At 39.3% G+C, this 13,455-nt stretch overlaps 1 protein-coding gene across 9 annotated transcripts in view; it reads right to left on the reverse strand.

The window, feature by feature from the left end:
• Positions 1 to 13,455, reverse strand: part of MPDZ (multiple PDZ domain crumbs cell polarity complex component) — a 160,162-nt gene that overhangs the window by 43,011 nt on the left and 103,696 nt on the right. For 2 of the 9 annotated variants that reach the window (XM_038769583.1, XM_038769582.1), the window contains exons 25-29: positions 10,651 to 10,743; positions 8,771 to 8,948; positions 4,765 to 4,875; positions 4,187 to 4,270; positions 746 to 844 (exon numbers count right to left, since the gene is read on the reverse strand). In XM_038769583.1, coding sequence (XP_038625511.1) covers positions 746 to 844; positions 4,187 to 4,270; positions 4,765 to 4,875; positions 8,771 to 8,948; positions 10,651 to 10,743 — 565 coding nt within the window. The remainder of the gene's footprint in view (positions 1 to 745; positions 845 to 4,186; positions 4,271 to 4,764; positions 4,876 to 8,770; positions 8,949 to 10,650; positions 10,744 to 13,455) is intronic. The other 7 variants (XM_038769586.1, XM_038769584.1, XM_038769588.1 and 4 more) reach the window with 4 other exon arrangements.

Here is a 13,455-nt window from a genome sequence, read left to right on the forward strand (position 1 = left end):
AGCCTATATTCTGAACAGCATTTCAGATACGACATTTTGTAACAGGTGGACTAAAATCTGCTGGCTATTCAGAGAGTGTTTACTGACAGTGTAGAGGACAAATAGAACCCTTCCATTCCAAAATGATTATAGACATTCATAAAAAAAATAATCAACTGACATTTTACATTTTTACATTAATTTTCAAAAGGAAGTTTTTATGTGTTTCTAGATACATACAACTCATTCCTTTTCAAAGACTTTGATCCCTGGTTTCATATCCAGACCTTGTTATGATTGCACTCCATTTTATAATTGCAGATTCATAAAGTGCAATCATAGAAAATTCCCCTAAATTAATAAAATTAGTCACAGAAGATACTCCTTAAAAGACCTTGCGTAAGTCTAATAACATTCTAGTGCACGATTTCAATGAATGAGACTTGTCTACACAGTAAATGTTGCCAATTTTTGAAGATTATAACTGTCAGAAAATTAAATAAATTAAACCCAACAAAAAAGACAGGACAGGCATACAGAGACTCACGTTCCACTTTACTGTTATGAGGAACCATCTAATCTTAGCAGTTAAAAATGAATCTACTTTGGCAGAGAGAGATACATATATAGACAATTTGCATGCTAGTACACACTTTTTGTTACTGACCAAATTTGGTACACTGTAAACTGAGGAAGGCACTGGAGCAGTAACAAAGCATTAACACACATAACCTTCAGGAAAAGAAAGGCAATGGCATCATCCAACCTTGTCAATGTTGAACTGGAGAAAATCAGCGAATGGATTAGTGCTGCTGAAGATAGGCTTAGAGTAAAGGTTGTGCGGCAAGGAAGGCAAAAGGGATTTCTAAAAGGAAAACATAAGAGGAGCTAATCTCAACACACAGTTAATTTCAAAATAAGATTTGTGGAGGTTTGGCAACAATCCTTGATGCATTTCAACTTATTGTGCGTTAGGTGTGAACTAACACATGTCACTTGCAAATTTACCATATACAACATAATTACTTTGTGGCCACCAGGCTGTTTTATCCTCATTACAATGTTTGATTCCTGTAAAGTTTCACTGTGACCATCTACCTTATGACTTTATTAGGAAATCTTTGGTAGATTACTTTGGAGGAAATTTCCTATATCACCACAGATGGAATCAATCCTATTTCTTAAAATTGCTTCTGAAAGGTGGTTTAGTGTTTGAAAACAGAATAATCAAAAGTTGAATATGTATTTTTTTTTCCTGTCGCATGGAAGACATTTTCCTTTAAGAAATCTGAGACAACACGCCTTGAATTTAGTGGACTTAAGTGTTCCATGAATAAGCAAACAGACCCTTAGAATGTGGCTGATTAATTTTGCTGTGCACCTGTAATATCCTATTTGCCAATACTACTGAAAATGCATAAGCAGAAAGCAAGGCTGGCTGCCGGTTTGAATTTAGAATTTCATGATTTCTTTAGACGTAATTCCACAGCACAGGACTGTAAACTCTTTGAGGGCAGGGAACATATCTACCCAATCTGTTATATCGCACTTTCTCAAGCACTTAGTACAGTGTTCTGCACAATGTAAGTGCTTAATACATTTGATTGATTGACTTTTCTCCTCCCCCCCTTCCAACACCTATCTTTTCCGAATGTGTCCTTTAGGGAAAACATCCTGACATTTAAAATCCACTTTAATCCTAAATAAATGGTTTTGCTATTTTTTAAAACAATATAAAATCCTTGGAAGGCAAAAAATATAAGTTGGAGAATACAATATATAATCAAGCATCTCGAAATATCTATGACATATAGCATTCAAACACAAGATGCAGCTTGCGTCACAAGACTCTTATACCTTACATCCCCTGCTTTCTCCCCCATTGCTCGCTCCCCACTTCAAAGAACGGGAAGGGAAATGAAAGAGGGTAAATGGAACATCTGTTCTTCTTAACTCTATTCCATTCACCAAATTGACACTACTGTTAAAAAATGGGAATCCACAAAATACGTTCGTGATACATTTAATTGAGATGATTAAACACAAACCCCCAAACATGGAAAAGCTATCTCTCTCAGACAAGGTTATTCAATTCTCTATAGGGTACATGAAATATTCTTTTAAAAAGGTCAGTGTTCAAGGCATACAGAATTTTGTGGCTTAAGGTTCCTGTTTAGTGCCTTAAAAAAATGAACAACATTACATAGGAAACTAATCACCTTTTGATACCAGAAACAAAGCTTTCTAGCAATTCCAAATTTGTATTTTTAATGTCATGGGAAGATAGAATTTGGCTTTTCCTGAAGTGTTATGATTATGAAATCCTAGATATTATAAAAATGTACAGATGAACAGATTTCTTACTGAAAAATCAGTTTATGTTTGTAGCCTTAAGGGTTGTTGAGAAGCAAGAGGATTATTAATAGGGGTGGGGGGGAAATCAGAGATAAAAACAAAAACAAATTTGGTCCTTTTTAAAATTGGCAGGATCTATTTATAGATTGGACAACTGGCCAACAAATTTGTCAGTGGATTAATGGTCATGCTTGAGGATTCATCAGGCATAATCCATGGAAATGTCACAGATTTGGCCATATCTAAAAACAATCAATGACAGTCAAGTCAGGTCTGCATTGTAAATACTGCCAATAAGATAAACCTGAAGCTTCCCTCACCAATAATGGATATATTATTCTAACTAGATTTTTCCTTGGAGTTAGAAGAAATTTGAAAGTGGCCACAGCTAAGCAGATCACTGACTAAAAAGAAAAATGCACTGTAAACATCTCCTTCAAAGTTTCCAAAATTAGTTGAATTCCCGCAAAAGTGACCCTTCCATCTTGACATTTTTAGAACAATAAACATGCCTCTCAAGAATTGGGACTAAAAACAAGAGTATGGCAAACGTAATGGGGAAGCAACATGGCTAGTGGATAGAACAAGGGCCTGGTAAGTCAGAAGGACCTTAGTTCTACTCTGGGTCCATGTCTGCTGTGTGACCTTGGGCAGGTCATTTCACTTGTCTGGGCCTCAGTTACCTCATCTGTAAAATGGGGATTAAGACTGTGAGCCCCATGGGGGACAAAGACTGTGTCCAACCTGATTAGCTTGTATCTACCCCAGAACTGTGCTTGACACATAGTAAGTGCTTAACAACTACCATCATCATCATCACATTGGTAACTCAGAATGTACTTCACTATAGTTCTCCAGTCATCATGGCCACATTGGTCCTTTCAGTATAAAAATTCTGAACCCTTATCTACGCAGAAGAAAGCAACTGGGAGAAATATCAGCAATGGTGGATCACTTTTGGAAAGGTCATTTTAAGAAATGTGAAACCTTGAAAGTCAAACGGTTATTTTATAACTTCTAATTAATTTTTCCAACATAGATGGGAACTAAAAATATTAAACTTTATACTCCTAAACAGATTGCTACTGAAATTATCATGCTGAGTTCATGTTTTAACACAACAAATGGAAATACAACTGCAAAGGGGTGTGCAGTTATTTAAACAAGCTGAAATCATTTTTATGAAATGTGTAATGTTACAACAGTACCATTTGGCAGATTTGCTCATCTGAATATATAATTACTACTTCACAAGAAACAGCAGAATAGTTATAAATTACAGGTGTGGATATAACGGCTTAAATTTGGAACCGCTAAATTCATTTCTCACAGTTAACTCAGCCCTGCATTCCACATACTTCAACAGGGGGGGAAAAAAAAAAAGGAAGGGATGGGAGAAATGGAGTCCCACACTGTTATGCAAAACTTCTGAAAATGAATCATCTTTAGAGCTCTTTGATCCTGTGTTGATCTAGTTAATAAGATTATAGAAAAATAGGACCTATAGTATGCTCGTTATTTTAAAACAAAATATCTGATTTTTTAAAACCTTGCAATTGTATCTTCAAAACTTTCACTACAAAGAAATTAGGATGGTGATACTTCACCTTACAATTAGTCACGTGGACATTTCTAAAGGCAATTCAAAGCTAAATTTTATCAGAGCATGTTATTCAGAGACAAAATACCATTGTTTTCCTTGTAAAATCTTTGATGAGTATCATTTGACTCTTTAGCACTCATTAAACAGTACCAATCTTGTCCCTAAAAATGCAAATGTACAATATTCCATCTAGTAGCCCCTAATCAATAGTCATTAAAAGGTTTGGGGGTGTTCATGAAGGAACTTTACCTGAGATGACTGATGGTAAAATGGGTTAGCAGGCTTCTGCCCACTGAGAGCAGATGCAGATGGAGAGTTATACAGAGACCCTGGCTGGGAAACAAAAGTTATGAAATGACTAGTAAATAAACATGCAGCTTACAAAGACTCTGCAATGAGGAAGTTTAGTTTAAAGAGGTGCATACAGCTATAACAATTCATTCAAAGGGTGATTAAGGCTTTTGATTAGCACAGAATTCAGTTTAGAGCATGGCATTAAAAAAGGAAAGTGCCCTCTGAGGCATTTTAAGTGGTTTCATTGAATTGCTACACTGCCTTTCAATCAATGTGTTTACTCCTCACTAGTGTGATGGCAAAAGAATGGTCAGCATTTATGGAGACTTATGCGTGACTTTTCAAAAGAGATTTTCAAGATTTTGTTAAAGTATTCTAAAAGCTATTTCCAGATGAATGTTGAATAAAAGTTCAAAGGACAAGACTTCCAGACTTTTGGGTCCTCATTCCAATATCCAACTTGTCCTCTCAATCAACTCCCCATCTCATACTATTTCTATAGTGTGCCTGCTCCCCAATTTATTTATGCTTACCCTCGGTCTGTTTATAATGCTCTGGACCATAAATACTACAGGGTTGCCTGCTCTCCGTATGGCTTCCACAGCTTGCTCATGGCTTGCGTCTCTGAGGTCAAGTCCATCCACCTGCAATGGAAGGGCCTCAGCTTAGCAATTTAAGAAGCTACATGTACAAACAGAGCAATTGGTTGGCCTAAGTTTTGAGGAACACGTATTTTGCTTTTAACCTAATCCAAAATACGATACAAGCTGTTGGTGGAACCTCACTTTGTAATCTTTGAGTCAGGATTTCCAATCAGCTATGGTCGTGAAAACACAAGTGCTTTTCTAACATTGCTAGCTAGTTTCTTGCAATGATTAAATGTCAATACCATTAAATGATATGAAGGAATTTTTCCTTCATAGCCTTCATCGTGAAAACATTTGTCTAGGGAACCTATTTCTGAACAATCACAAAAAGAGCTAAATACATTTTGGGTATGCTGACGTATGCATTGGTGGATGCCTTTATTTCTTTCAGTATAATGCACATAAAAAAATTCAAGAAATGAGGAGGTTAGTTTTTCAAAATGATTTGCGATGGAAATGACAAGAGCTGAAAGCCAAGATACCATGCTTATATGTTAGTCATTCTTGAACAAACAACTTTCAAATGAAAGCTAGCTTTGCTTCTTTAATGCTCAAGGTTTGTCCCGAATCAGAACTTCCATGTTTTACATTACAAGTTGATGTAAATTAAAGGAAATACATAGTATGAAATGCTGATTACTAATCTTATTCATAAAATAAAAATAAATTTCACTTGGTCACTTCTAGTGATTGCAATTGTGATATCTGTAAAACAAAGACAGTAGTAGCCACAAACATAAAGGAAAGAAAAAGTACTGTCTTTTTGTAAAGAAGTGTCTTGTTCAACCATTGTGACTATTCTTATTAATTAGCAGATTTAACCATGGCAGAGATAATGCCCCTACCTGAATGTGGGAACAGCGAGATTTTTCATTCTTAAAACAACTACCTACTACTAATTTGAAAGTTAGGAATGAGCTACTACATGCTGCTTAGTGATTCCCTTTATCCTAGGCAACTTTAAAAAAAACTTGAAATAGGAACCATACTGGAAGAGGAGAAATTTGGTGTATAGCTACAAGGACAACTTCTATATGTACAAAGGGCAAATAAAAGTCTTGGTTTGAAGGTCTACATATGATAGATTTAATCTCATGAAAGGCACTTTTTCAGAAAGATAAAAATGCAGCTGTAGAATTTGAAATTGATATTTTTATGACTTGAAATGGATCTAATATTTTTTTCTCTGAAATTTGATTTAAGAGTAGTCTTGTCTTATGCCGTCGAGTTGCCTTCAACTCATAGTGATGCCATGGACACATCTCTCCCAGGACACCCCACCTTCATCTGCAATCATTCTGGTAGTGTATCCATACAGTTTTCTTGGTTAAAAATATGGAAGTGATTTACCACTGCCTCCTTCCATGCAGTAAACTTCAGTATTTACCCTTGACTCTCTCCCGTGCTGCCGCTGCCCAGTACAGGTGAGTTTTGACTTGTAGAAGATTGCCTTCCACTCACTAGCCACTCCTCAAACTAGGTAGGAACGGAACAGATATGCCTCTGCCTGACTCTCCCTTCTGTAGTCAAAACTGGTAGAGTACTGGGAACTCTCCGTTGTGACCCTGAGAGGGGTTAAGAGTAGTAGCTCTCTTTAAAAAGAACCTGGCTGACCCAAGAATATTTTTAAGAGCAAAGTCTTTAGATTAGCAGTATGCTCTCTGTGGGCAGGGATCGTAACTATCAACTCAATTTTCAAGGTCTTTCCCAAGCACTTAGTACAGTGCTCTGCACCCAGTAAGCACTCAATAAGTATCACTGGTCGACTGATTGGAAAGTGCAGTCTGCTACTTAAATAGAAGAGAGTGGAAGTTCTTCCAGACAGTGCTTGAGATAAACTGGGCTGTGTTTTCCCTGACAACCACTGCTTTTATAAATATGGTTTTGAATATTCTTCAAATTCTGAGTATTATTTTGGCTACTTCGGTATAGGTTTTTTTTATTCCCCATGGTTTTCCATGGCCATGCAGGATGCTATCTGTCATTCCACACCAGCAACACTTTTCCTTCACTCCCCTTGGAGTGTCAAGCGTTGTGCTTCAGACCACTACTGTATCCCTAGTTTGAGGCTGGGCTTTACTAGATATTTCAACTGCCCCCCAGATCCCCCCAGGCTGGCATATGCCCCTTTTCTGTTCACCATGCAGTAACTATTTGGGTAACCTGCTGTCATCTATCCTCCATCCACTCTCCTCATATGTCCCAGAAGACCTCCATTTGTGTTCAATGCATAAATACCTGTACATATGCAAAATCAGGTCTCCAGTCATATATGGGTTACATTCTTAGAGAATCCCACATTAAGGAAACTGACACAGAAGAATGCCCGCCTTCAACGCTGCATGAAAACCCACATCCAGTTCTCCCATCACATTTTATTCAGACAAATGTGCTTTACTAGAAGAACATTCCCTAATTTCCACCAGAGTTCTATCCAAACTGCATAGCTAAAACACATGCTAAGGGAAAGTTGACTGAACACAATAGTAGTTTATTATCCTTACACAGGGAATTTACTATAATTTTAAAGTTTACTATTTCCCAAAGTTCAGTTACAACTAATTCCCTGTATAATGCTCTGCAGTTAGAGTAACAGCACAAAGCATAATGGGATTAAATTATCTATTAAACTTTAGAGAACTTGACTATGGTATACATTATAGTACCATACTTACCCATATCAATTAGATACTTACATAACTGCCCCATCCTGACTTTTGGTGAAGAAATAAAATAATTTTTTTTGTGCCCTGTAATTTCCTTTAACTTTCCTAATCTATGTAGGAAACATTATGATAATTTGAGTTTTGCAAATTTGATGATTCTCCAGTAGAGTTAACATTCCTGTAGAGTGGCATATTTGTTCCCTGCTTGGTGCTGCTGCCCACTCAGATCATCGGTAAGCAGGAGCAATGGTGAGTCAGAGCCACCATGGTTCACACTTATCTGTGGTTCACACACTGGAAACAGCAAGGAAGAGAGGCCACGGCTCCATGTGGCTCATCCGCAATGGGGCCGGGGGTAAGAATAGCCTCTGGCCTGGCCCGGCAACCTGGTAAAGATGAGCTGAGCAGCAATGGTAGCACTCGAGAGGGAGGGTAAGACAACAACAAAGCAGCACTGGCTGCAGCACTTGGGGGAGTGCAATAGAAGTATATGACACAGTCAAGTGTCCTCTTACCTTCCACTTTCTTCACCCCTCCTTTTTCCTCCCCTGCTTCTCTTATTGCTCAACTTTATTTCCATATGACCCACTTAATAGCCCTACCTCTATTTTAATGTACAAAAATTTTGCAAAAAAACTGGGTAATTGTGCAGGGGTGTAGTTAATCCACTGAGTCCCTACTGCATGCAGCACTTGGGAGAGTGAAATAAAAGTGAGAGACACAGCCTCAACTGCCCTCGTACTTTCCATCTCTCTGGCTTTCAATCAATCGTATTTACTGGGTGCTCACTGCGTGCGGAGCACTGTTCTAACCTACTCCTTTTTTATTCATCCCTTTTTATCTCTTCCTCTACTGCTAAATTTCATTCCCATGACCCATGCTACAATGTAACAAAGTTTGCAAAAATGTGGGGCAATTCCACAACAAAATACAGTAACTATTTAATGTGATTTTACTTGTAGCTTAAACTACATTAGAATCAGCAGGCCTAGAATGCATTTGGCTTTTTTAAATCCCGATCCTTCGTGAATATCGCCAGTGTGGCAGAAGCTGTGCAGTCCCTAACCCCTTGTCCTGAAGCTTTGGTTTGGCTAATCTACCACGGAACTTTGTGGAACCTAACTCTCACAGTGGGGAAGGGGAATCTGTATGTAAAAATGCTATCCACTTGAAAGAAGGATTATACCTGAAAAGAAAAAGTACACAAAAGACATTTGGCAGACTACCTCCACTATTCTATCTCCAGTTTTTAAGGTTCCGTTTTTGCCAGCTGGGCTGTCTTCCAAAACATGTTTGATGAAGATGCCCCTCATAACTTCACCATTGCTTAGCCGACTTCCCATGCCTCGTCCACCAACAATGCTGATGCCCAGGGATTTGCTGGGTTCTCTCCAGAGCTCAACTCTATGGAAACAAAAAAGTAAAAACAATATTTACACTAGTCAGGCAAATATCTACACCTCCATTTACCATGGGAAGAGTAAAATGTAGAACGTCCCTGTGGGTGGCCAGCATTGGAGTTTTGGGTACCTCAATCCCTCAACCTGGTGACATCAGCTGAAATACAGCCAATTACAGGGGAGGATTTGAACAAAGAGCAGGGGGCTGGGGAAGTGGGACAAAATCCCGGGTCATGAGAAGAGTGCCTGCTAAACTTCTGAAGGGATGAATGGAAGTGCAGCCTAGCATTTGCCAGGAAGGCTGAGGGCCAGCAAAATGAACTACCAGGGCAGAAGCTAAGGAAGTTGTGCCCACAGGCGGAAGTACCACAGTGAATCCAAGTGGGTATTAACCACTGGGATTCAAGTGAGAACAAGTACCGTATTTACCTGCATAATTTGCCTCCACCGACCTACTGCCCCAACCCAATTTTTGAGGAGATTATTTTTTCATCCACGCAACTGTAAGTAATGAAAGTGGCGCAAGCCTGGGAAAGAGGGAATGGGTAAGAATGTGATTCCTTGGCAGAAACAGATCCAGGGATCAGGGAGTTTCTTCACTGAAAAGTGTGCTTAGACTGTGAGCCCACTTTTGGGTAGGGACTGTCTCTATATGTTGCCAATTTGTACTTCCCAAGCGCTTAGTACAGTGCTCTGAACATAGTAAGCGCTCAATAAATACGATTGATAATGATGATGATGTGCTTTAGAGCAGAATAGAAGGGAGGGAGGGCTAGTTTACTGAAGGCCTACTGTCTGCAGCACTTGTGGGGGTGAGAAATAGAAGTACGAGACACAGTCTCAAGTGCTTTCTTACCCTTCCACTTCCTTTATTCTTCATTTTTTCCCTGCATCCTTTACTGCTCAACTTAATTTCCATATGACCCATTTAATAGCCCTACCTCTATTTTACTATACATAAATTATACAAAAACCTGGGTTCTTGTGCAAGTAAATAAGGTATATCAAAAATATATACCTACCATCTCCAAGCTTTAATGCAGTGGTAGTTAGTGAACAGTGATTCAGCATTGGCCCTTTCCAGATTTTTCAAGATTTTGATTTCCTCAATTATAGTTCCTTACCACCTTTACCTTTCTAGATGAAACAGAGGCTTAACCTATTCAGTCTATCCTCGGGAGGAAGCTTTCTTCGTTTTCCTGCTCATCTAGTTGGACTTCTGACTAAACAACATATTGGCGCAAACTGCGCACATGCTCTCGGAGCATGCATATGCAAAAGTTTCCCTACTACATTTTTCTTTAATGATATTTGTTTAGCGCTTACTGTGTGTCAATCCCTGTTCTAAGCGCTAGGGTAGATACAAGCGAATCAGGTTGTACAAAGTCCCTGTTCCACATGGGGTTCACAGTCTTAATCGTCATTTTACAGATGAAGTAACTGAAGCATGGATAAATTAAGTGCCTTGCCCAAGGTCACACAGTAGCCAAGTGGTGGAGCAGGATTAGAACCCAGGTCTTTCTGACTTCCACGCTCAGGCTCTTTCCACTAGGCCATGCTACTTCCCTGAAATCTTACACAAATCGCTACTGTAATTGTCACTCTCAATTTTTGATGATTTTTCCCTAGAGATAGTCCTCGACTCCCCAAAATCTTCTACTAAAACAACAGCACAAACAATGTCCACTAACACAAATCACACTTACCGCCTGGGCTGATTCCAATTACTGTAAGCCACATTCTGAAGTTCACTTTCTTCTCCCTCTCCTTCTTCACGTTCTGGTAGTTCTGGAATTTCTCTGTTAAATAGTAAAACACAATGTATTTTAAAACCCAATAAAAAGCACTTGAGAATGTCCCAACTACCCTTAGTCCAGACTAACTTATCAAAAAGAGAACTCCCAGCACGCAGCAGAAGTATTTTAGCCATACAATCAATCTGGCAATGATATAAGCAAAAACTTGAAGTAAAACTGATCCGCCAAGAATTTCATCTAAAGATATGGATGCAAAGTCTAACTATGTTTTCTAGCAATGAAATAATGAAAAAAAGAAACTCTGCTTTTAAGGGGGAAACAACAGTTTCAGGTTAATTATTCCTAAAATGTCTTTTAACCTTTGCAAATGTTTTCTTTTCTGCTACCGGAGAGAGATTGAAATTGCTTATGGTACAGCTGCAACCCATCTGTAGTCGCCAGACGCATGATGCATTTCCTTATAGGAAGTCTGTTGTAATACATGCTGGGTTTGGAGTTCCCCTTTCAATCTCTGCTGCAATTAAGCTCTTGCCAAGTGCCTAACAAAATATTCTAGGGTTTCAAAGTGAGGGTTAATGTGGATTTTAAGGTAGTTTCGTGCTCAGGAAGAGCTTTTTATTCAAGATAGCCAAAGAAAATGGCACTAAAGTTTCAAATTGTATTTTAATGCCTGCTTAAATAGTACCAGTTGATTCTACCTCGTGGAAAAATTACAAATGATTGCACACTAAATACACAAAAATGAGAGCAAAGTCGATATAAACCCATTTTCTCATCTGGCTTAGATAAATGCTCAAAGCTTTCTGAAAAGCACGGTAGACAATCTAGCAGTAGAGGGAAAGGTAGGGGAGGTAATTGAAAAAGCACAGTTGACAAGTCTACTGCAGAGACAAAGAGCAATAACCCATTTCTTTTGTTCCATTAACCCGGAAGCTATTATTGCTGCATTTAAACAGGATATTTCTCTTTCAATAGAAGCAAAACCCACTCATCTTAACCATTTTGATTTTTTTTAAAAGGTAATCCTAACTACATTTTAATAATTTCTAGATATCGGCATATGCATTCTCCTTTGATTGTTTTCAAGACTTTCTCTACTCTATTTCATTTATTACCTAGCTTTCCTGTAGTTTTAAATTCTAAATTATTCTTCATGTTCTAAACAACTCTGGATAACTAGATATCTGAAATTAGTTCAAGCTTAAAAAGAATAGAAAAATACTCAACCAGATTTCCTCATTGATTTTAAGAAGTAATGAAGCACCCCAAATTGCCCAACTTAATTCCTTCAAGCAGATTCTAGAGCTGCTTGACCAACCTTGGAGAAGCGCGTGGCTCAGTGGAAAAGAGCCCGGGCTTGGGAGTCAGAGGTCATGGGTTCTAATCCCGACTCTGCCATTTGTCAGCTGTGTGACTTTGGGCAAGTCACTTCACTTCTCTGTGCCTCACTTCTCTCATCTGTCAAATGGGGATGAAGACTGTGAGCCCCACATGGGACAACCTTATCACCTTGTATCCCCCAACGCTTAGAACAGTGCTTCACACATACTAAGCGCTTAACAAATGTCATCATTATTATTATTGTCCTATGGCTGTTCAATCAAAGGTACTTACCAAACACATAATCTGGGCAGACCACTGTACTAAGCACTACAGAGAATACAACAGAGTGAGTGGGCACTCACTCTGCCCTCAAGTAACTCACAAACTATCAGGGGAGGGGAAGGTAGGGGAAGTAATTCATTATGAAAGTATGTTTGTAAGTTTGGTGGCGATGGAGGGTGGAGTGAGTATTTGAGTGGTTAGGGGAAACTGATTCAAGTGTACAGGTGATACAGTAAGGAGGGAAAATAGGATGGGGGAAATGAGAGATTAGTCACAGAAGTCTTCCAGGAGGCAAGGGGATTTTATTATGGCTCTGAAAATGGGAAAATTAGTGGCCTGTCAGATTCCAGACAGGAGGGAGAGCATGAACAATGGGTTAATGGCAAAAAGAGCTGAGAGCAAGCACCAAGAGTAGGTTGCTATTAGAAGAGCAAGGTGTGCAGGATAGATTGTATCAGGAGACAAGTGAGGATAAATGAGGGTGGGAGAGAGCTGACTGAGTTCCTTAAAGTGAATGATAAGGGGTTTGTGCTTTATGTGGAAGTGGAAAGGCAGACATTGGAGATTTTTACGGGAGAGACAGAAGTGGGGAAAAAATAATAATCTAGAAAAATGATCCAGGCAGCGGCATGAAACATGGACCGGAGAGAGGCAAGGATGGAGGCAGGGAGTTCAGTGAGGAGGTTGATGCTAATCTCCTCACCGTGCCTCGTTCTCGCCTGTCCCGCTGTTGACCCCCGGCCCACGTCATCCCCCTGGCCTGGAATGCCCTCCCTCTGCCCATCCGCCAAGCTAGCTCTCTTCCTCCCTTCAAGGCCCTACTGAGAGCTCACCTCCCCCAGGAGGCCTTCCCAGACTGAGCCCCCTCCTTCCTTTCCCCCTCGTCCCCCTCTCCATCCCCCCATCTTACCTCCTTCCCTTCCCCACAGCACCTGTATGTTTGTACATATTTATTACTCTAACTTGTACATATCTATTCTATTTATTTTATTTTGTTAATATGTTTGGTTTTGTTCTCTGTCTCCCCCTTCTAGACCGTGAGCCCACTGTTGGGTAGGGACTGTCTCTATATGTTGCCAACTTGTACTTACCAAGTGCTTAGTACAGTGCTCTGCACACAGTAAGCGCTCAAATATGATTGATTTGATT

The sequence above is a fragment of the Tachyglossus aculeatus genome, chromosome X4, assembly GCF_015852505.1.
Source record: "Tachyglossus aculeatus isolate mTacAcu1 chromosome X4, mTacAcu1.pri, whole genome shotgun sequence".
Lineage (NCBI taxonomy): Eukaryota > Metazoa > Chordata > Mammalia > Monotremata > Tachyglossidae > Tachyglossus > Tachyglossus aculeatus.